The 23,693-nt window shown below is 34.9% G+C and overlaps 1 protein-coding gene across 2 annotated transcripts in view; it reads left to right on the top strand.

Moving 5' to 3' along the window:
* Positions 1 to 22,928, top strand: part of psq (pipsqueak) — a 166,218-nt gene extending 143,290 nt beyond the window's left edge. Inside the window, exons 5-11 of one of the 2 annotated variants that reach the window (XM_067776946.1) lie at positions 8,534 to 9,307; positions 11,420 to 11,558; positions 12,507 to 12,962; positions 13,064 to 13,618; positions 13,739 to 13,841; positions 13,907 to 14,087; positions 19,477 to 22,928. In XM_067776946.1, the coding sequence (XP_067633047.1) occupies positions 8,534 to 9,307; positions 11,420 to 11,558; positions 12,507 to 12,962; positions 13,064 to 13,618; positions 13,739 to 13,841; positions 13,907 to 14,087; positions 19,477 to 19,752 (2,484 nt within the window). In that variant the 3' untranslated portion in view covers positions 19,753 to 22,928. Of the gene's footprint in view, positions 1 to 8,533; positions 9,308 to 11,419; positions 11,559 to 12,506; positions 12,963 to 13,063; positions 13,619 to 13,738; positions 13,842 to 13,906; positions 14,088 to 19,461 lie in introns of both variants that reach the window. The other variant, XM_067776945.1, reaches the window with a different exon arrangement.
* Positions 22,929 to 23,693: the final 765 nt, after the last annotated feature.

Below are 23,693 nucleotides of genomic sequence, written 5' to 3'. Positions count from 1 at the left end.
ATTTGAGAAACCAGTTTATATTTTTGTGTGGCCATCTACTACACAGTTTAAATGCCAAAAAATTTGTGGGTTGTCTTCAATCAAGGACGAAAACAAAATTTATAAGTATTTGCCATACTAATCAATGCCTCCAACAATTTTCCCAGTTCTCCTTGTTGCCAATAATGGCTTGGAATATTTGTGTGAAGCATTTTCGCTTTATCATGAAAGGGCAGTTTGATCCGCGAGTCAGAAATCGTTAAAAAGAGAGTAGTAAAAAAAAGGAAATTCGCGCCATAAAGTATGCAACATGCATATATTTATAATCGTTTAAGTATTGCATTTCGTTGCTAAAAAGGTGAATTGTTGTTCAGATATGCACTAAATTTACAAAACAGCAATGTTCGTTTGGACAGAACATGCAAATAAAATAAAGCATGAAAATTTGTAGCATATTTCAAGGCGGGAGATTTCCACATTGTACATATGGACAAAGATTTTCCCCAAAACCATCGGAAGTGAAAATTTCCGTCAACTAATTTACTAGAACGCGTTATCCCTTCAGCTATAGCTAGGTCATATGACCTAGCCAGTGAACCCTTGGGCTTTTGTTCGCTGCATTATGTTCATACCTTTGTAAAGCTCATACAGAGAGAGGACCATAAATCTTCTAGAAAACTTTTCTTCAAAATACTCCCAAATTGTAGTCCATCTTCTCTCGGCACCGTCTATGCTACCGTACCATACATCAGCAGAAATATGATCAGGACTTATAGAGCATGATTTTTGTTCATCCAGAAAGGACTTCGCTTTTCAATTGCTTACTCATTCAAAAGTATTACTTTTGGCAAGAGTGATTCTTCGTTTGATTTCTAGGCTGACAAAGTTTCTGTTGTTTTCAGAGAGACGAAGTCCACTGTCTCGAATTTTTACCCATTAATGTGGTTGTTATAATTTTCTTCTCCAGCCTCGAAAAAGCCGTTTTCAAACCTAACAAGGTAGGTGGTGTGGCTCAACGCCGACAAAACCTTTTAGGACTTGTAGCGATCTCAGATATACCTTCATACAACCATCTCCGTTTTGAGTTGTCAAATCTGCTTTGATGTCGACTACAGACAGTGCGTGTCGATTGTCTTATCGTGTGTTTTCTCCAGGACATGGCGTATCGAGGAGATCTGGTCGGTAGTATATTTACTACTTCTTAGCGCCAGTTAGCGAAGAAGGGCGTCTTGTTGGACAGGCATATCCGTTTGAACGGTTAAGCGTCAATAAAAGTAAGTACGTATGTAGGAAGCCGCATTGGTACGCTAGGTAGAACCTCCTACGCGATATTAAGCTTTAAGGCTGACTCCGTTTTTCTAATGGATTGAGCCAGTTCACTTAAATTTTAATCTAACTGCAAGTGCGACCATATTTCGCGTAGAAGCCGATTCATGCTCTTAAACAACCCTCAGTTCCGTTTTTGAACAGCTCTGTGGATAGGTCGCCCTTACTAGGCGCCTTGTTATTCTTTAACTCGGATATTGCCATTCTCACTTCGTTATAGCCCAGTGTCGTAACTTATGTATATTCCATCGTCAGTGCTTAGGGTGTTAGCTCCTCACATGCACGTCTCTTTTCCTTCTTCGCATAACGATGACGGTTCAACACACCGCGTCCATTTTCTACACGTAGCGCTGCATTCCTCCATTTTATTTTCCCACTCTAAAGTAAAAGTTAAATATAATGCTATCTTCTGTTCGTGTTCAATTAATTGTTACCAAGTCACAAATTTTACTCAACCTCTTTCGTATAGTTTAAAATATAAAACAAAAAACAAAAATTGGGTTTATAGTGACAATCTACGTTTAGTAGGTTAACATCTCCTTCCACGATTGCGTAAAAAAATTATTAGGCCATTCTATTTTTAGAGATATAAATAGTTAGTGCGTCCACCTTTGTAAACAAATGTATGTTATGCTAGTAAACTTGTTGTACCTGCTTACAACTATGAAAAGTAGACAGGATCATGGTCAAAGCTTACAAGTTACAACATACAAAGATGATAACGCGTAACCTGTTCCATAAACCTGTATGAGCTTGTCTATTTAGTGCACGCTGCAGTCATGTAGGACCATATGCTTAGGCGTCACATCTTTTTTGTTGTAGTGTGTTGCAACAGCGCAACTCCTTTTGCGCGCGGTAGTCAAAATAAATTAAAGCGACATCGACACTTAACTGTTCATGTTTGTAGGTATTTTATAAAAATGTTTTTGTTATTTTCATTTTCCTTTCATTTGGCGTTGTCTCTCATTTTACATGAAGCTTATGTACATGCATAACATTTGGGTTAATCCACAATAAGGACCATCCCTAACCGTTAAATATTAAAAAAATTAAACCTTTTTTTCTGGCTCCCCTTTTGCGAGCTGCTTTTCAATGTTTCCGTAATGTTTGACCTTTTATTGCCTTGTTGATTCTCTTGTTGTTCTTGTTGTTGTAGCGATAAGGACACTCCCCGAAGGCCTTGGGGAGTGTTATGGAGTTGATGGTCCTTTGCCGGATGCAGATCCGGTACGTTCCGGTACCAAGCCCGACCATCTCGGGAACGATTTGTTATGAGCACATGCGACCTTCTAGGCCACCCCGCCTCCCACACCCTAAATCGATAAGGAGTTCGGGTTCGCCAGAGCCTCGGCTGTTAATGAAACATGATTCTCTACGGATAGGTGAGGTTGACAATTGGGTTTGGAGAAGCTATGTATGTATATATTGCGATAGCAACCTGAAAAGGTTGCGCTACACAACCCCTTGAATCTGGTATTGTCGCCTCTTATGACAGGCATACCTACCGCGGGTATTTTCTAACCCCCTAACCCGCTGGGGTTGCGGGTTCTCTTCACTTTGAATTTGGTTTTTTTAACCCTACCACTTTATATTTTATGTAATGAGATGTAAGGAGATCATTGGCCTGTTTCATAGAAGTGACGATTGCGACAGTTGTCGTTTTTTTTTTCGAAAAATTATATAATAGTACATTATTTCCGTCAATTTTTCTGTTTCATACACACAAAACAACGTTGATGTCAGAACCGCACTTTATGGAGCTGTTTTGCATTTATAACAACAAAAATAGTTTGAATTTCATCCCCAAGTAGTGCTTTCTAGAAGTTTTTTCAATCAATAAAATTTAAATTATAATAATAATAAAAAAAATGTGAATGTTGCTCCTCGGCCTGAACTTGAACGTTCAATCTGAAAGGCGGATCACGCAACCACCGCACCACAGCGGTTTGCTGCTCACATTTGTCAAACTCCACTAGATAGTTGAATCAAAAAAATAATAACAAAGAAAAATTTTCGATATAGCTTTGACCGGGACTTGAACCCAGGACGTTCGGTGTGAGAGGCCGATCATGCTACTTTGTAGCTTTACTCTTGCTCTTACTCTCACTGTTTCTCTTTTTTCTTCTTTTCCTTTCCGTTCTCTTTCTGTAATTAAACGCTTTCCTACCACACCGAAGGTCCTGGGTTAAAGGCCCTGGAAAGCAACAGCAAAATCTTCAAAAAAAATTTTACTCTCTTCGGCCTAAATTATATTACATCGTACAATTTCCTGCTGTCCAATGAATTCTCATCGTGCCGTGGAGCGACTGTTTGTATCGGAGACCTAAGACGTCCGCATATGCAAAGTTAAGAATTAGGACCATTTTAAGAAAACCTTTTTATCAAGAAATCGTGGAAAAGAAAGTTGAAGAATGTACTTCATTGAATTGTGGTTTGACCGGAACTTTTTACGATATCATTGATGACTTTTAAACTGGTTTTGACGAACAGCAAACTAAATTAGTGTGTGATACATGCATACATACATTGTTAAGAGCATTAGAGTGATGCAAAATAAAAATTTCCTGCGAAATGTATATTCGACGCATCAAAATTTGTGAAAGCAGCAATAAAATTGAATACTTAGTAATAATGTTACTTGAAAACTATGATTTAACACCAAGATCAATATGGAAATCAGCCAAAGTCTGAAGTTTTGAAGTTTTCTTTCTGGCTAGAGACAATTCCGAATCGGCTCGAATCATCGAAATCGGTCCAGGCGTTCTTGAGTTATAAGCGTGGTAACAAAGACCACTTATATAGGTTGTATAATTCCGGCGTAAAAAGCCCAAGTTCTTTGGCGAATCACCATAATGCACATAAATAATACGGATTGATCGCTCTAGCCGTAAGCATAACTTGATTTGAGGTCAACAAACGACGGAGAACTGCGCGAAAATAACGTCAATTGAGCTTTGTAAAACATGTCTAACATCAGTTACGTTGTACGTACATTAGAGCGTATCACGCTGCGCGGAGAAAAAAGTTACAACAATTTTCATCATGGTTTGAACAAAAAAAAAAAAGGAATACAAATTTTTTCAGCACCTCGTACAACCAGCAAAGTTTTATTTTCCCATACAATTTCTTTATTTTATCCTTCATGACCGCTTTCTCTTCTAAATTTTGAAGTGTATCCGCTCCATAAATAAAAAATTTCACAAAAAACGTGTTTACCGGGCGGATAATTTTTAAAGTGTACATGAGAAAACTGCCCATAAATTGTTGTTTAATGTAGCTCGAATAAAGGGTGTCAGTATCAGAAGAACAGGCATACGGGATAAAGTTAACCAGTTAAGCTAATTTTAAAGACGAAATTTTCTCTGAAATCAAATATAAAAGTAATACAAAAAAGAAAAAAAAAACGAATTTCGTTGCTTTTACAGGGTGTTGAATATCTTCTTTTAAATTTTTGACAGAGTTAAGCACCTGTTAGTCTGAAGAGCCTTGACTCTTGTGTTTGATGAGCTTTTAATATAACCCAACATTTAGAAATTTTCGACTTGACTTCGAAGTCTGTCGATTTTGATTTTCTAAGTGAATCCTAAGTACATTTGCAATATTTTGCAATTTCTTTGAACATATTGGCATTTATTTGGAAATTGACCTTTTTTTAATGCATTTCCCCCTAAGTACATCCACTGAGTATGTGTGGACATATATTTTGAGCAGAATAAGTTTTGAACAACATTCGGTAAAAGGCTAGTTGAGGGGTCGACTGCTAATACGCTACCAAAAATATCGAGAGAGGTGTCAAACGACGCGTCTTGACATCAGTATTATTAATCCGAAGGCGGAAAAAAAATTTTAACTCGTTCAAAAGATATTAACGAAAAACCGAAAAAATTACCCGCGGGTCCCTCCGAAACCGGGGGTGGTATCCATAGTATTTTTGCGCAGAACCCTTTTCTGCGTTGGCGGCCTTCGGCCGCGATTATAAAAAAATACCCTGGGTGGGTCAAACACCGGTTTGGAGACCAAAACTATATCCGCACAAAACACTTATGTTCACAATTTTTTGTATGGGTAAAACAACATTACAACAACCACATGAAAATCGCCAACTTCAACTGCAAATATCTCCGAACAGGGATACAATTTTTCTTTTCCGCCTTCGGATTATTCACCCCTATTCTGCATTTCGACTTGGATTGGAATTTTTTCGATTTGGCAACTTTGGTATTCTGTGTTCCAATCTCTTTCGATCCAACTTCGAATCGTTCGATTTTGTGTATTCTGCATTTCGATCGTAGTTCCGTTTTTCTAAGTTGCAAATTTGTTGGCGGAAAAATATTTTCTTTTTATTTTTTTTATTAATTTATAACAGAATTTTAACAAAAATGTAAGTAAAACTTGTTGAGAAACGTAAAAGGTTTTATGGTGATTGTTTTTTATATGTTTCCAACACAAGTGCAGTATGAGACGTTGGCTCATTTAATGGCAACAAAGCGGGATATGATGACTCCTGGGAAGCCAGCCTTCGCATAAAATTCCTGCTTCGCTTGTATTTTCTCTTAACTTTGTTCAAATGTTATCCACTGAGGGCATAATTTTGGTTGCATTACATCCAGAAACGTAGACAGTGACTTTGACACTGTTAGTCCTTGGACGAATTTGCCCCACAAAAATATCTAACACATACTTGAAAGCATCCTTATTAAGTCGAAAGTTTTTTTTGAACCTAAATAAGAAAATAAGTCATTAAACTTTACCACTTTTAAGTTCAATTTCTCACAATTCGTCACTCATCTCAAATGGATTACACAAATCTCGCAATATTTGCCTTTCCATTCTCGCCTGGCCATTTTCGTATGCGTTGCACAAATAATGCCGCGGTTATTGATTGCATTATAATAGACAGCTATAATTTGTGTCTGTTCGTTGGGTCCAGTTATATGCCAAAGCAAGCTCCCGGAGTAGAGGAAGGTGAAGCGAAAACGTAAACAATCCTTGCGGAAAGAATAAATAAATCTTCATAAAGTATTTTAGGCCAGTGCAAGTGCAGTGAAATTAGCATCCATAAAATTCAGAAAATGTCAACTATATTCGTGCAGGAATCCGTTTTAACAAAACTTGGTGGCCACGGCAGGGAATTGGCCAAAAAACTACAAAAACACACTTACAATTATGAAAGCACTTCACTCAAAAAAATGTAACACGGCGGCAATATATTCTATTGCTTTCTTTTGTACAAAATGGCGTGGATAATAAAATATAAACGTTTTTCAGTGTTTTTTTTACAAATTTTCTTTAATTTATTTTGTTCCAATGATCACACATTCCGTACAAACAGCTGATTTCGAAAAATCATTTGCTCTTCCTCTTCTCGTTACGATTCCATCGTAATGCAGAATACCCAACTTCGATTAAAGCGGAGCAAAGCACGGGAACGTAATCGAAATGCAGAATAGGGGTGATTGTTTTCGAGGTCAATACGCGTCTTTTGACACCTCTCTCGATATTTTTGGTAGCGTATTAGCAGTCGACCCATCAACTAGACTTTTACCCAACATTCTTTATGTCCTTTTGTGCGCTAAACGCGAAATTTATAAATAATTTTTGTTTGTAAGAATGATCCAAGCTTAAGTATTCCAACGCAGATGAACCATTTTTAACTTTTTTAAACGATATGCTGTAATGTACATATGTACATGTATGCATTATTTAGACTGTAGACATTCTTTTCTTAGCCCGATATTTGTTAAAGCTACGTGAGAGCAAATGTGCAAGACAAAAGCTCTCTATACACTGTGAAATATGAAAACATTTTTGACAAACAATTGATTAACGAGTTTTGAAAGTAAAGCTGCTTAAACTTATATGTGTGCTATTTTGGCAAATACAATAATCTTTATTTTATATAATAAATGGCATGATAAAAGTACGTACAAGCAAGAAAAATCAAACAAAGTAATAGTGAACGTGACAGTTCTCTCTTTTCTGTAGGAGCTCTTGCGTCAAATAAAAACATATTTAACCTTTTGATTTCAAAAATTTTTTTGAATTATACATACAATCTTTTCGTAAAAAAAAAAATTATTTTCAAATATATAGCGCTGAATTGCGAAAATCTATACAGTGGCTTACAGCTTATTTCGTGCAGCTACAGAACAAAATTATTCAGCTATATAGGAAGGAAACAAGTGACGGTGTCAAAAAAATTCGAAAGCATAATTTTAATAGAAATGTGCTTTTATTTGAACAAATACCTAATTTTCATGTGTTTACATGTTTGTGCTAATTATTTAATAAAAATTAAAATTATCTCAAAAACTAAGGCCATAGCTTATATCGTGCACTGGGCCCTGCCTTAGAAAAAAATACTTTTTTATTAAGTTTAGTACCTTGTATGACAACCTTTTTGTTAAATAACACCTTCAAGATGATTTTCCATAGATGGAATTAGTTTTTGAGCGGCTACACGTGGTATCTTATGCCTTTCTTCGACAAGAGTAGTTTTTAAATCGCTAATCTTACTAATCTGCCTTTGCCGTGTAGCCGAATCCAAAATTGACCACACATTTTCAATGACATTTAAGGCGAAACATCGTGGAAGTGGATTCATGAGGTGTGGACATTTCCATATTACCCATGCCTGCACAAACCTGGCACAATCCCAGATTTATGTTAAGAGTATTGGTCTTGGTTATTGCGAAATCGATCACATACACCTAAATTTGGGGACAATGTGCAACAAATTGCCTTCTCATAAGGTTTAATACAAATTTTTGTCCATTGTGCCATCAAAGAAAGTTATTGCGCCAACTCCAGAGGCAGCCAAGTAGGCCCAAAACCATTACATTTCCACAGCCATACCATACAGTTGCCTTCAAATTTTTATTTTTGAGCTCTGAAATTGCTAAATTGCTTTTTAAGCTCTGTATTTGCTTTACACCACACTAAGCCAAATATATAAAATTTTGATTCAGATGTTAACTTCACAGTTCAAATTAACTCTTGTGCGCAAGAGAGGTTTTCCATTGGATTTCCAAGGGAAAATTATATTTGTTAGAAAAACTTTTTATGTTACGACCTTTATATAGTAAATTTATAGTAAAGATTAAACTCCGGTTTTATTTTTATTATGTCTGTCAATTATTAAGCATCCCTAACCGTACAAAAAATTTCCTACTCTTGCAAAAGAAAATATTATAAAATGTAACCTAACATTTTTTTATTTTTATTTTAGGGTTTGTTACGTACTGCCGAGCAATTGAAAATAAAAGGACTTTGTGAAACGGCAGAAAATACAGACGATTTGAACGACGCCGCTACTGCAACAATCACAGTATCAGAAAATATTCAACAAGCCGTAGTCGGTAATATCATCAACACTACTGTGCCGGCCGGTCAGGCATCGCCTGGTACTCAACAACAACAACAGCAAATTTCAACCAATACAGCAGTGCTCACACACAATATATCGAACGTGAATGCTGCAAACTCACAGCAAATTGGATCTACGGCTACAAATAGCGCTGGGCAGTTGCTAGCCACAGGTTCATCAACTCAACAACCGCAAATAGGACGTAAATCTCGAGTTCGTAAGCGCTCAAAGTCTCCTGATCTACAACAGCAAGTACAAAACGTTCAACAGCAGATCCAACAGCATCCACAAACGATTTTAATTCAAAACCAAAGTCAGGCGTCGATCGTAAGTTTACAACAGACGTCGTCTGGGAGTTATATACCCGTGTCAGGGGTACAAACCGTAACTACAAGTGTAGCGGGACAGCATCAGGCGGTTCAAATAACCAGTGACGAGTCAAATTCAGACAAACCCGCACTTTCAAAAATCTGTAAAACAGAAACAGCCTCAGAGTCGCCTACATCTAGCGCATCGGCTTCAAATAATGCTGGAAGTGTAACAACTGTTTCAGCCCCAGGCACAGCCATTGTTACACAAATTGTAGTAGCACGAGACGCAAAAGATAAAAACATGACCAGTTTAGGAATGGGAATGGTAATTAAATAGTGAATATAAATATAATATTGACATAAGAACAATACACAGTTTGGTGCAAATACTCGTTTGATACTGCTAGTTATCATATGACATATTATAACGAGTTTCGGGAAATTCCTGATAGTTTAATTTGCAGCTTCTGTTAACGTTCGTATCTCTGAACTGTTGAATTCAAATATTCAATATAACAAAACGTTCTTTATTTAGACTACTTTGGGGGTAGTACTTCACAATTACAATTATCGCGCAATTCACTATAGCGTGTTAAAATCAAAACTGATTCCTCAGCTTGCGCTGCCTCTATACTCTCGGTTACCTCTTTCGCCCATTTCTCCTGAGGTGTAGACGTTACACGGACATTCCTTTTAGAACAGTTGTATCTCATAATTGGATATTTACGTATATACATATACTATATTTGTAGTTTATGTTTTTCTTCTAGCTGTATGCATGTGAATGTATGAGTAACAGCTTCGGCTGTTAGCTGATGATAACGTGCTGTGTGATTATTTCTCTTTCTTCTTCGCTCTTATCTGCTGACTACATATGTATGTGTATGTGAAATAATCTCTTCGCTTCAAGCTGCTGGTTATGTGTGTGAAATATTCTTCGTTGTCTTTTATGTATGGTTACTGTCGTTGTGTTTATTTACTAACAGCGTAGTGATGTTAGAAATGCTAATATTCGCCACAATATATTATAAAACACATGTATTTTTAAGAAACAGCCGGGAAAATAAATTTACCTATTTAATTTTTTTTTATTCATTAATAAGTCAGATATATAGAGCCTTATGCATAAAAATCAAACAATTGCTCAGACTCTAATTTGTAAAGTGGGTAATTTGTTTGTTGTTTGCAAAAGCAAACAATGCAGCTTTTACTCAGAAACTCGACTCTCGAGCAAATTGAATCTTGAAATGGTATGTCTCGAAAATGGGTTCCCCAAGTAAAATTTTCGTAAAAAAGTAAAAAATGTAGTCAAAAATCTAAATTTTTGAAAAATTTTGGCAAATAAATTGATGTCATCGTAATTATCTTAAACTTTACAAATAAAGAAGGCGTCCGAAATTTTCCCAATACCTTTCTACGATGAAAAGGTCGAGTTGTGATGAGCGACAACCGCCAGACATGAGAGCTTTGAGAACAGATTTCTCGAAACGATTTTATGAAACTTAAACAAATGTATCTCATATTTTAATACCTCTTGGCTCCAAGAATACATGAGCAAAGTATTTAAATGCCTTTTTAAATCACTCTGTTCATATCACATTGGATTAAACTGAAATCATCTTGATTAATCGCAAAAATGCTTTTTACGAATATATACTTGAGTGACCAAAAATTAAATATGTAGCAGGGAGTGGCAATAATAAACTAGCAATGCATTTTGTTTCAGAGATATGTCACCGCTACTTTCGTGACTACCTTCCGAGTCTTTCTCAATAATTTCGTGCGTACCAAATGCCTTAAGAAAAGTACTGGCTCATTTCTGGCTCTAAAATTTTGTCGGCCTATGTCATCAAAATACCATAAATTTTTTTTAAACAGTGACAGTTCGGCAAGGCTTCTAACAAAACAACACTTTCGTGTTTATATGTATCAATATATATTAGACTGGGTCAATATATTAACCGATATCGCGCCATCGATTTTTCGATAGGATATGGGCTCAGGAAAAAAAGTTCCACTACGTATACCCAAAAAAATTATTTTCGAGCCTGCGAAATTTCATTTTTTATGACTTTTTTCGACTTGATTTTGCAGGTTTTTTTCATGACCTGCTAAAAAAATTTTCATCCGACCCAAAAATGTCCGCTAAAAACGTTGGCAATAACAGTTTTTGAAAAAAAATTTTTTTTTGAAAATTTGATGGGGTCGGACAGGGTATACAACTAAAAAAATAGGTCAAAGTCGAAGAAAAGTAAAAAACAAAAAAAATGAAATTTCGCAGGCTCGAAAATAATTTTTTTGGGTATGCGTAGTGGAACTTTTTTTCCTGAGCGAAAATTCTATCGAAAAATCGGTGGCGCGATATCGGTTAACTTTCGTCCATACAAATCGACCCATCCTAATATACATATTTTATTTTATTTTATGTCTTTTACAGAATGGCGGAATCCTCGGAGTGCCTATGGGCTTTTTAGATTTTGCACCAGAACCACCAGCTCCTTCAGCAACACCTGTCACTGTAACGGAGCATGTTGACTTGTCTTGTAATCCCAATACCGACACTCGAGATTTATCAAGTGAGTTCAATTTTTACTTTTAAATAAATATACAAATTAAATAATACAAGCGGACAATTTTCGGCGCATGAAATCAGACGGTTTTAGTACGCGGAATGTGGCCCTAGATTTTCTTAGTTGAATATCCGTTTCCGAAGAGCTATTTTTATAAGAATTAAATATCGTTTGAGACCATAACTATTTGATGTGTTCCCCAATTTTTCAGCTAATCGTTTTTATAATTTAAATATCTCAAGAAAAAAGTATCGAAAGATCGCCCCTAAATTTCAGGGCTGTGTCAAGGGTTTCGGGACTAAAAAAGAATTTTTATTGTAACTTGGTTGTTAGTTTTAGGCCCGCTTGCAGAATGGCAAATTAACTTTTTTAACTAAGAGCTAACCGGACAGAGGGATTAAACACAAACATTTTTGACAAGTTTTTGAAACTAACTATGAGCTAAAAAAAATCGAACTCGGCCAAAGACCACGCCCACTTTTCCTAAAGGTCTAACCTTAACAAAGTTTGCAATAACTCTATTGGTTGAGCTAGGAAAAAAACTTAAACAAATTTTGAAAATGGGCGTGACCCGTTACTTTTTCCAAAATACTTTTAATACCATAAGTCGAACGAAAATCTCCCAATCCGAACGAAATTTGGCATAAACATTTTTTCATAGCTACAACTGCCAAACAGTATTTTTACTCGCTCAAGTTCATTAGTGGTAGTCTCTGTATCCTTTTTCCTTCTTTTGAATGAAAATGAGTTCAGAATAGAGCTATATATATATTATTGCGCAGGGTTATATCACTTTTAACCACACAAAGCAAACAACAACAGCGTTTCAAGTACGCCACGGGATATGTAACGTTCAGTTTCACCCGAACTTAGACTTTCTTACTTGTTTTTAAATTTCTTTTAACCGCGATTACGCTTTTATTGAGTATTTATATTGTTCCAATTTAATTTTAGACCCCACCGAAGCACTTGATATTGACAATCATTTAGCCCAACATATGATTCAACGTTTAGATCAATCTCCGATGCATCCAATGCATCATCAGACTGGTGATGAGAGTAATTCAAATTTGGTTCAACATATTAAGAGTGAGGTGATTGATGCCAAGCAGCAGCAACAATTACAACAACAACAACATCATCAGTCACAACAGCATCAATTGCATGCACAACAACTATCATCGAATCAAGCACAGCAACAACAAACACAACATCAACAACAACAACATCATTTACATCAACAGCAATCCTCCCATTCACATTCATCGCACTCTCAACATCAACAAGCACAACCACATCAGGACATATCTGGTGCCACTGTCATGGAAATCGATCCAAGCCAAATAAAACATGAACCAGGCATGATCATAACACCGGAAATTGTTAATATGATGACAACTGGACATATGGGTATGTATGCCCAATTGATATTTCTTGTTGCTGTTGATAGTATAAATCCGTAGCTAAATATTTGGTAATAATTTATTTCCTAATGTTTTTGTTTATTGTAGATATGTATAACTCAGATACGAGTGAGGATTCAATGATGATAGCAAATGGCTCTCCTAATGATCAAAATGAGCCACATTACACTAACTTGGACCAACCACAAGATATTAAAGGCCAGTTCAATGGTCCCAAAACATGGACTCAAGAAGATATGAATTCAGCTTTAGATGCATTGAAGAATCAAAATATGAGTCTTACAAAAGCATCAGTTACCTATGGCATACCATCTACCACTTTATGGCAACGTGCTCATCGTATGGGTATCGAAACCCCAAAGAAAGAAGGTGGTACAAAATCATGGAATGAAGATTCTTTAAATAACGCATTAGAAGCCCTGCGGTCTGGGCAAATATCGGCTAACAAAGCTTCAAAAGCATTTGGTATACCCTCTTCGACATTGTATAAAATTGCGCGACGTGAAGGTATTCGCTTAGCCGCACCATTTAATGCTGCACCAACAACGTGGACTCCAGAAGATTTAGAACGAGCATTAGAAGCAATACGTGCTGGTCACACGTCCGTTCAAAAAGCTAGTGCCGAATTTGGAATACCTACGGGTGAGTAACATTTAAATTCTCAGTTAAAAATATGAGGGAAACTTTAACTCAGACCCTTGGATACATTTTTATTCAAAACAATTCAGTTATTTTAACATATTCGATTCTATTTTACTAAAGGAACATTATATGGTCGCTGTAAACGGGAAGGTATTGAATTGTCTCGTTCGAATCCAACACCTTGGTCAGAGGATGCAATGAACGAAGCTCTTAATTCTGTCCGGTATGGCCCACCTTGAAATGTATATTAGACATTATTTCATCAATTTAGGTTTTCTTTCTTTTAAGTATTGGACAAATGTCTATCAACCAAGCAGCGATTCACTACAACCTGCCCTACAGCTCTTTATATGGTCGCTTTAAGCGGGGAAAGTATGACGTTGCTAATACCAGTAGCACCTCTATTAATAACACTTCAGGACATACTTCGGGAAGCATCGAGATTATTGAGCATAGTCAAGAAAACTCGGTAAGTACCAATATGAGAGGTAATGTCATACCAGGCCACCCGAAATGTATATAAAAAAAAAAAAAACACAAAAAAAAAACGTCTTAGCTTAGAAATGAGCTATGGGAAATGAGACAACTGTAGTTAGAAAATCTAAAAATGTTACTAAAATTTAATTCGTTACAGCTTTTAACCAATATATCCTACATAAAAAATTTAGCAAATAGCAAAGTTCAAACGCGGCAACTTTACCGAGATAATACACTAGACTGGGTCGAAAAAAAGTTGCTAATGTCCGCCCCTAAATTTGAAGATTATGTTGAGAGGGTTTCGGAAAATATTTAAAAAAAAATTTTTTGATCCCTCGAAATACAGCCAAAAAGGTTTTTTCGTTGTAACTTGGTTATTTGACGACCGATTTTTAAAATTGATATGTCATTATTTTGGCCTTGAGAGGCTCCAGATTTCCGTTTAATGTCCTTTTAAGCTATGAAGTCGTTTTCACATGATTAGGTCAGCTAACAAAATTGTCCTTATTTATTTGGAGGAAAATTGCAGGGTTTGCATTGAAAAGTTAATAAATATATGCCAAATATCAGGAATAGGGGAAGTCAAAGTAAATAAGTGAGTCATACCTGTAGTTTCGTATTTATAATAATAACGCTATGCGACAAAATCAACTCCAACCCAGCAGGTCAGGGGGTTAGAATATACCCGCGGTAGGTATGCCTGTCGTAAGAGGCGACTAAAATACCGGATTGGCCTGAAGGTTTAATGTGGCCATATAAATCGTTCCCGAGATGGTCGGGCCAGCACCTTAATGATGCTGTGTTACCGGAGCGTACCGGATCTGTAAACGGCAAAGGACCATCACATCGATCACTCCCTAAACCTTCGGGGAGCAACCGTATCGCTACAACAACAACAACAACAAAATCAACTTTTTTTCTGGGTATTGGACAAAACCAACTTTTTTGTAGAGATTGAGGCTTAAGTAAACAAAGTACTATCTCCGTTTTTCGAACCGAAATTTTATTTTTTTGTTAACGCGTTCAGCAAATTGAAAAAGTAAAGGTGAAAAGTCAGAAGTCAGAAGTCGTATTCAGAAGTCAGAGTCTGACTTTTCACCTCGTATAACAGCTGTTATGCTAAATTTCTCAAAAAAAGAATCCAACCCTTCTAATAAGGGAAAAGGGCGGACCACGCCCACATTTTTACTTGTTCAATTTGCTGAACGCATTAACAAAAAAATAAAATAAAATTTCGAAATGTAGAATTTCGAACTTCAAACTTCGTAAACCGATATCTATTTTTTGGAAGCTAACTTCGAAAAACGGAGATGGTACTTTGTTTACTTAAGCCTCAATCTCTACGAAAAAGTGGGTTTTGTCCAATACCCAGAAAAAAAGTTGATTTTGTCGCATAGCGTTATTATTATAAATACGAAACTACAGGTTTTGTTAGCTGACCTAATCATGTGAAAACGACTTCATAGCTTAAACGGAAATGTGAAGCTTCTCAAGGCCAAAATAATGATATTTCAATTTTAAAAATCGGACGCCAAATAACCAAGTTACAACGAAAAAACCTTTTTTGACTGTATTTCGAAGGATCAAAAAAAAATGTTTCCGAAACCCTCTCAACATAATCTTCAAATTTAGGGCGGACATTAGCAACTTTTTTTTTTGTATGGGGACCAACCCAGTCTGTAATACACCATATATGTGAGCACCCAACAAGTAGTCAATGTTTTATTAAGATTAAGTTTGCAGTAAATTAAATTCGCACAGTTCCATATGAAGCCAGCATAATAACGTGGTACATAATTCAATCACAAGAGGTTTGCTCAGCTGACAAAATTTTTGACAATTGCGGTCGTCTTGCTCCCTATTCGAATTGACATCCAATAACTATGTGGTTTCTTTGCAAACTTTTGAAAAATATTACTAGTAGAAATAGGGAAATAATTCAGAATTGCGAATAAGTACTGAACTGTCTGTTACGATGGTAAATTTGTTAATTATACCAGGATGTCCTAGTGGGGATGAAAAATGAGATTTTATGAAAACTACGTACATACGAAACCTAAATCAAAATTTAAATTCATGGTCGACTAAAATATCGACTCATGCAAAAATGCCGTTAGTAAATTCTAGAAATGTCCTAACGGTGTGTTGTACTCTTTCAGCGTGTTAATTTATTCATTCCGTATGTTCGGAACATTCGACTATTTTTAAGTATTTATGTAATCGTTTTTATATTTGGACAATTATTTATATATTTGGTATATTTGGACCGCGTGAGGGTGCTTCAGCGAACATGTTCCGAATATTCCAAATTAAAGGTTAGTCCGGAGCGATTCCATGAATACTTAAAGGAAAAAAGAGTTTTCCTTAGGCTGACTACCGAGTGGAAGCGAGAAGCGTTGCTATAATATAAAGATAGAAAGCCCAGCAAATTACTTCTTATGGAAAACTCTAAAATTTATCAGAGTGCCAGAAACTATTCAAGCTTGTAAAATATGCGAACACTCTGCCGTCAGCCTTAGTTTCAAAATAAATAGGTAAATGCATTCCCTGCGTAGCAAGACCGCAAATAAGCTGAGCCTGTCTCGTGATTCTGGGTAGGAATCCGTGATATAAATAAATTGTTTGAATCTTAATAGCTCAATTAGCTAATCTATATGACACTACTTTTTTTCTTTGTATTTTTTCTTAATTTTTTTTTTGTTGCCCTCCCTCCTAATTCGGGTTTAGTAATGGAGTAATTGTGTTAACTATATTTCAAAAAACGAAAGAAATACAAGAAAAATACAAACGATCCAGTCTGTTTTTCGTTAGATTTTATGGCATTCGGCTGTATTTTCTTTATTTTTTCTGACAAATGAAAATTTTATATTATCCATGATTCAATTACTAGAGGTTTGTTCTCCAATGATGGCAGATCTTTAACACTCCCAAATTGAAAAATCTGGACGGGTTGCTTTTACGAAGTAATGAAAATGGGGAATAATTCAAGCCACCACAGCGAAAATTTTAGTAGAAAAGTACCTATAGTAGTATGTTAGTAGTGATAATAAATTTGTAAATGTAAAGTTTTTGGGGAAATAATTAATTTTCTACTAAATATTTCGTGAATTGATAAAGTTAGGTTGGTTTGGTCATTCTTTCAGAAATTGTTTGAAGAATGCCGTTCTTAAATGAAGACGAATGTTCCGAACATACGGAATTAATAGAACAGAAGGTCGACTTTTAATACGCACCCAAAAATATCGAGAGAAGTGTCAAAAGACGCGTATTGACGTTGATAACAATAATTCGAAGGCGGAAATAAAAATCTTAGCTCGCTCAAAAGATATTGGCAAAAAACCGAAAAATGACTCTGGGTTGCGTTGGCGGCCTTCAGCCAAGCTTATAAAAAATTACCCTGGCCAGTCCACCAATGAGGTGGGATCAAGATTAAATGCGTGCAAAACCCCTTTGTACACAAAATCTTTTTCAGTGCACAAAAACATTACAACAACCACATGAAAATTTGCCAGCTTCAACTGCAAATATCTCCGGACAGAGATACAATTTTTCTTTTCCGCCTTCGGATTATTGTTGTCGAGATCACCTCTCTCGATATTTTTGGACGCGTATTAGCAGTAGACTCCTGTTCTCGACTTTTACCTGAATAAGTTAACATTCCCAATGAGTACATTTCGTTGTGGCATCTCCATTATTTACTAATGATATTTTTACGTGAATCGATTTAATAGTCGAGGTTTTGACGTTGAATATGAATTTTGAATTGGTTTAGGTTTCGTATATTCATAGGTTTATGAAAGTGCAATATTTCTAGGTGTCCTCACATTTCATAATATTACCTATGTTCAATGTTCAGCCATACTTATAGATCGAGGCATAGTTAATAAATTCACTATAAAATTATAAAAAAAAATGTTCTAAGGAATTATGCAGTTCAGTACTTATCGGGTATTTGTAAACTGATTGCTTCCTATTTCTACTACCAACATTTTTCGAAAATTTGCAAAGAAACAACACAGTTCGATTTGGGAGCAAAATGGATGCAATTGTCAAAAAATGTGTCTGTCGAGCAAACCTGTTGTGATTGAATCACGGTTTTATCCTTCGTTAGATATGACGTGAATACAAATAGTTTGTTTTAACGTTTTGGCTTTTGTAGTTTTTATAAAACCTTTTATAAAAGTAAAATAATTAAAAAAAATTGTTTAAGTTAAACGGTTTTATTGAAAACAATACTTACATTAAGTAATAATAATACTAAAAGCTAGAAAATAATTCGCTAGGTCGGAGCTACTAGTCATCACACTTAATGAGGAGTGTTTATCAGAAAATAAATGAAAGCGTGGGTCGCGTCAAGTTTTTATTGATTATCAACCGCTCATAAATTTATAAATGATATTTTCATATGTGCATAACCTTAATCAGGTTATGCTACGCCTCACATTTTAGTTCATTTAGTGACTCATTATTACAAGGACTCTTTCCTGACAATTTGTCACAATCTAAGTCCTCAATACGTAATCCTTCCAAAGACTTCACTCCACTCAGCGCCACGTATGCTTGTCCCTCCTCAGACACCAAAGTATTTTGATGTCATTTCTACCGGACTGTATGTAATATTTGTTCCAATTATGAGCTAAATCGGACCACAAATACGATTTTTTTTTTGAACATCTTGATCCTTGCGCCACCTAGCGGCAATTTTTGCATAGGTCGCTTTCCATTCATGTATGTATTTTGTGTTCCAAATATGAGTCACATCGGACCACAAAAACGATTTTTTGAATATCTCGATCCTTGCGCCACCTAGCGGCGATTTTTGCGTAGGTTGATTTCTATTTAAGTATGTATTTTGTGTTCCAAATATGAGCCAAATCGGACCACAAAAACGATTTGTTTTAATATTTCGATCCATGCGCCACCTATCGGAGTTTTTTCTTATTATTGTATTGTCATCGGGTTCTGAACTATATTCCAAGTTTCAAGCTTGTAGCTTATCGGGAAGTTACTTAAATTTCAATTACAAAATTCTGTTCGCTACACAGAGTTAAGCTAAATAAAACCGTTTAAATATTACGAAAGGTCGAAAGCTCATAACTTACCGTCGATTTGCCCTATGGTGTTATGTTTGTGCATGTTAAACATTTGCAAGATATTGTTGATTTTGGAATTTCGACCATGTTCGTGGTTCGATGAGCAGTTATTGTATAGGCCAAGTAAGAAGGGTCAGGTAGGGTTAGATGGAGACTTAGGTGTAAGGTAAATAAATGCTTTGGCAAGAATAAATGTTCGGTTTGGCCTTATTTGTACCATTTCCTTTTTTTCTTATTGCAATTAGCGAATGCGTCAATAATTAAATTATAAAGTTGCATGCATTTCAGCAACAGTTTCAATATAGTCCGTCACCACACCAACAACCACAACATGGAGGTGGTCAAAGTCAATCTCAGACGCCTCAACATTTGACCCAACATGTAGTACACATTCAACAATCACAGACACATCATCAGCAAGTTCATGGTCAGCAGCAACAACATATCCAACAGCAACAAGATGTAACATCCAGTAGCCAAGTAGCTCATAGCAGCACATCTGGTGGGCAACAACAACAAATTCAACAGATTTATCATCATCATAGCACGCCCGAAAGAAGTTGAGAATCACTGCAACAAGCAGCAAGCAACACCAACGCCACTTCAACTAACAGCAGCAACAACAAAAAAAAGAAAAGCTCCAAGGGTAAACGTTGAGTAAGAATGCACCAATAATGTGTATTTGCTTATAAATGTTGGAAAACATCAAAGTAATGGCGAATATGCAAAATAATGGAATGTTTCCATAAGAAATATTATTAGCTAAAATATAAAAAGAATATGAACCGTAAATGTAGATCAAAATTTTGAAAGAACTATTTTTCGATAAGGTTAGCTATATAATACATTTAACCGATTAGCATTATGGCAGAAGAATTGGTTTAAAAGCTCTACACATTAATTAAATTTGTAGGATGTATCTGAGGCAATATATTGAAGTAACAGAATTCGAAGCAAATAACATTTAAAAGTGAATTACGTAAAATTGTTAAAATTAGTTTTATTAAACAATATCTCTTAGATACCTATTTTTAATTATCATGCTTGAGTATAATAAATGTGAGTGAGATGAAAATATGATTGGTATCTGATCGAGTTCGTTTAAGAAATCAAATCATCAGTGTTTTATTGACTTCACTTAAACTACTTTCACATTTTAGCGCAGATAGAATTAAGTTACTTTAGTAAAATGCCGCAGATATATTGTATGTAAATATATTTGTATACATACACATACATATATAGTATGTATGTAAGACCGAAGGAGTGCCAATAATTGTGTGCAACACTTTTAAAATGTCTTGGGGTCGAATTGATTTCAACTGTGACTGAAAGGCCTAAACGAATATAACAAAATCTCAAAATCGCTTTGCATTCCTTGGTAGATTTTTTTGCTATGACGAGTTTCAAATTCCAATATTTTACTTGGTGATTTTACACAAATTGGAATATGGACTTAAATCGTTTTTCGGATTTAGGGAGTAAATATTTTTGGGAAATATTTTAACTCATTAGATCTGTCTTGAAAGCTTGTTGTCTATTAATTTTTTGAAAAGAGGAATAAAATAATGTTTCGCCGGTCACTAAAGTTTTGAAATGTCCTACTAAAATTAAAAATTTCACTAAGGTTGCTTTCGGACGCAATCCTTGCAGAAAGATTGTGAAAACGCGGAGAGTAAAAAAAAAAAACAAATGAGCGCCTTGGAATATGTAACCGGTGGTGAATTCCGATTAGATATGTCGATAAGGCCTGGTTTATCAACGCATGTTTAAACTACAGTTAAAGTGGACTGAGCTTTACCTGCCACTTCGAAAGCTTGCATTAAATTTGACTCCTCATTTCAAGCGGCCAAATTAGCTGGGTTAAACCCTAGTCAACTTTAATTGAAGTTTAAACTGGCATTGAAAAAACCGCACTAAACTAACATACCAAATATGTTTCCACATAAAGTGCGAGTTAAATCAAGTAGAAAAGATTGTTGCAAACTTTAAGATGGCAAATTTTCTTTTTCCTTCAAGCAGAGTGAATATTATTGCGCATTCAAAAACGCTGTTGCATGCTGTAATCTTATAAGGAAAACATTTTGCGGCACACCACACATATGTACATTTGTAATACGAAACCTTCAGCGATGCTTTTAAGATGAATTTTATTCACTAAAGATAAGTTATTATCACTCCTTGGGTGTACACCAAACGGATTTAAATAATCTTATACAAAATTCTATAATATTTTCTCTTACACATGAGAGGAAAATAGATTTGAAAAAGTAAAGGTATTTTTGATAATTAAATAGCAGCGAAAATTTTATGAAAACGAAGTAAAGGAATTAAAAAAATATAAACTTCAATGGCAGTACCGATTTAAAGGAGGTTAAAGTTAAAATAAATAAAATGAAAAGCGAAAAAAATAATAATAATTTAGTTCTTTCATCATTAGCATTAGTAAAAAATTGTTTTATTTTAAAGTAAATTGCTATTTTCCGAGTCGAAACGGTATAAACAGTAGATTTAGATGTATCACACATATATACCGAAGTGAATTAATAAGGTATGAAACGGGACTAGAATTATCCACATAGTTTGTATTTATTCAGCGATTTTCGTTTAATATTTAAAATAATTCGATATTTATGCTTCCTAAAATAGTGCTGAAATATGATTTTCTATGTTAAAAATATTTTGAGTAGAAAAGCAAACTTAACAATAACTGCGAATGCAGAGGAAACATTCATTTTTATTTTTAATTTGGTGATTCGTAAAATTTTTGAATGCCCCGCAAGAACTTGTAAATCGAGTAGGTATAAGGTGTTTAAACGTTTATACGAACACCCTAAATATATATGTAAGTAAACTTACATAGTTAAACGCAATTAATTAAAGTATGCAAACAAATAATAAAAATAATAACGGTATAAATTATTATAAACAATAATCAAACAAAAAGATTGTCAACCATACGTTTGCTGCTGCTTTGAAAACAATAATTGCAGAAAATTTCATCCATAATATTAAACTAACGTTAAGACTCATAAAACAATATTTTAAATGTAGCTGTCATCATCGCCTTCACTAAGGCATTCATATATTTAAAAACTGCAATAAAAAAAAAATGCAATCCACTCTTAATTATGACATGTGTATACTTTTAATTAGCATGCTCTAAAGCAGTGTAGAAAATATATGTATTTACATATCTGGCAAGAACACAAAAGATAAACTGAGATGTTTTTGATTTATTATTCTATTCATTCGCATCATGATCATTGGTTTCAGTTTTTCACTGATAATTAGCATTTTTTTAAGTACTAATACTTAATCGGTACTAAAAAAACACGATCAAATTTATTGGTATTAGACTCCTTAAAAATATGTTTAATTTATTTAAGATGACTTTACTCATCTGAGATCATTTGCGTAGCAAACTGAATTATTAAGAAGAAACAAAACTGACAATTAAAAAGGTTATATTAGAAGTAAAAAAAGGTATTGAGGATACAAAGCGTTTTATGCGCTAAAATTATGAAGTTTAAACATATTTGAAGTGGTGATGCGCTAATTTGTGACTATTTTTGATATTCCTTCGTCGGCAGAAAAAAAAATGTTTCTTCTCCAAAATAAGGTTATATGTATCAATAAACGTGCTATGAAACGATATACATACATATACAAAGTGTACATAGCTAATTAAATAATGGCAAATAAATAAACATAGATTTAAAAATTCACATCTTAATGAAGTTATCTGTGTTTTCATATCGGTAATTGAGTTGAACTCATGATAGTTGATGGTTTTCACTTAAAAAATTTATTTTTTAAATCACTGGTCAATATGAGAATCACTTGCTTATTCGACGAACAAAACAATATAAGTCTTCGGTGCCGATTATTGCTCGGGATCATGGGCGATGTCGAAAGACGGCCCAATTCTAAAACACCCCGAGTTTTTTCCCTTCTCCCATTCGTCGTATTCTAAACAGACACCCAAAATAATAGTAGGAGAGCTGGTAAGCATTTTTGAGCAGGTATTTGAGGCACAATGAAAATTATGTACAATGCTTTTTTAATGGTATCTAAATATAGAAACGTAGAACTGGCAAAGGGGTGGCGGGCTGAAACAACCCTTGAATTTAACAAAAAAATAAATTTTTGTATGCTAAAAATGTTTTTGAGGCACTTTGAAAATTAAATAAGTTAAAATTTAATATTTGAAAAATATAAAAAGAAATAAGCCAGATTATTTGGTTGGGTCTAAAACTTTGCCAGGTGATTGCAAAATAATTTTTTTTTATTGAAAAAATATTTTTGAGGCACCTTGAAAATTTAACCACATATTATTTATAATTTTTAAAAAATATTGTCAGAAAGACAGAGTGTTAAGATGATCGACAATATTTTCATGAGTGCGAGTGAACAGCGTTATGCCTGCATGTAAAGCTGGAGTCATTGGTGCCGTATGTCGTATCGCTGTATCCGTATCCCTAACGTAATCAGCTGTTTATCGT

The sequence above is a fragment of the Eurosta solidaginis genome, chromosome 3 (genome assembly GCF_040869045.1).
Source record: "Eurosta solidaginis isolate ZX-2024a chromosome 3, ASM4086904v1, whole genome shotgun sequence".
Classification (NCBI taxonomy): domain Eukaryota; kingdom Metazoa; phylum Arthropoda; class Insecta; order Diptera; family Tephritidae; genus Eurosta; species Eurosta solidaginis.
This window is presented reverse-complemented; position numbering and strand designations above follow the sequence as displayed.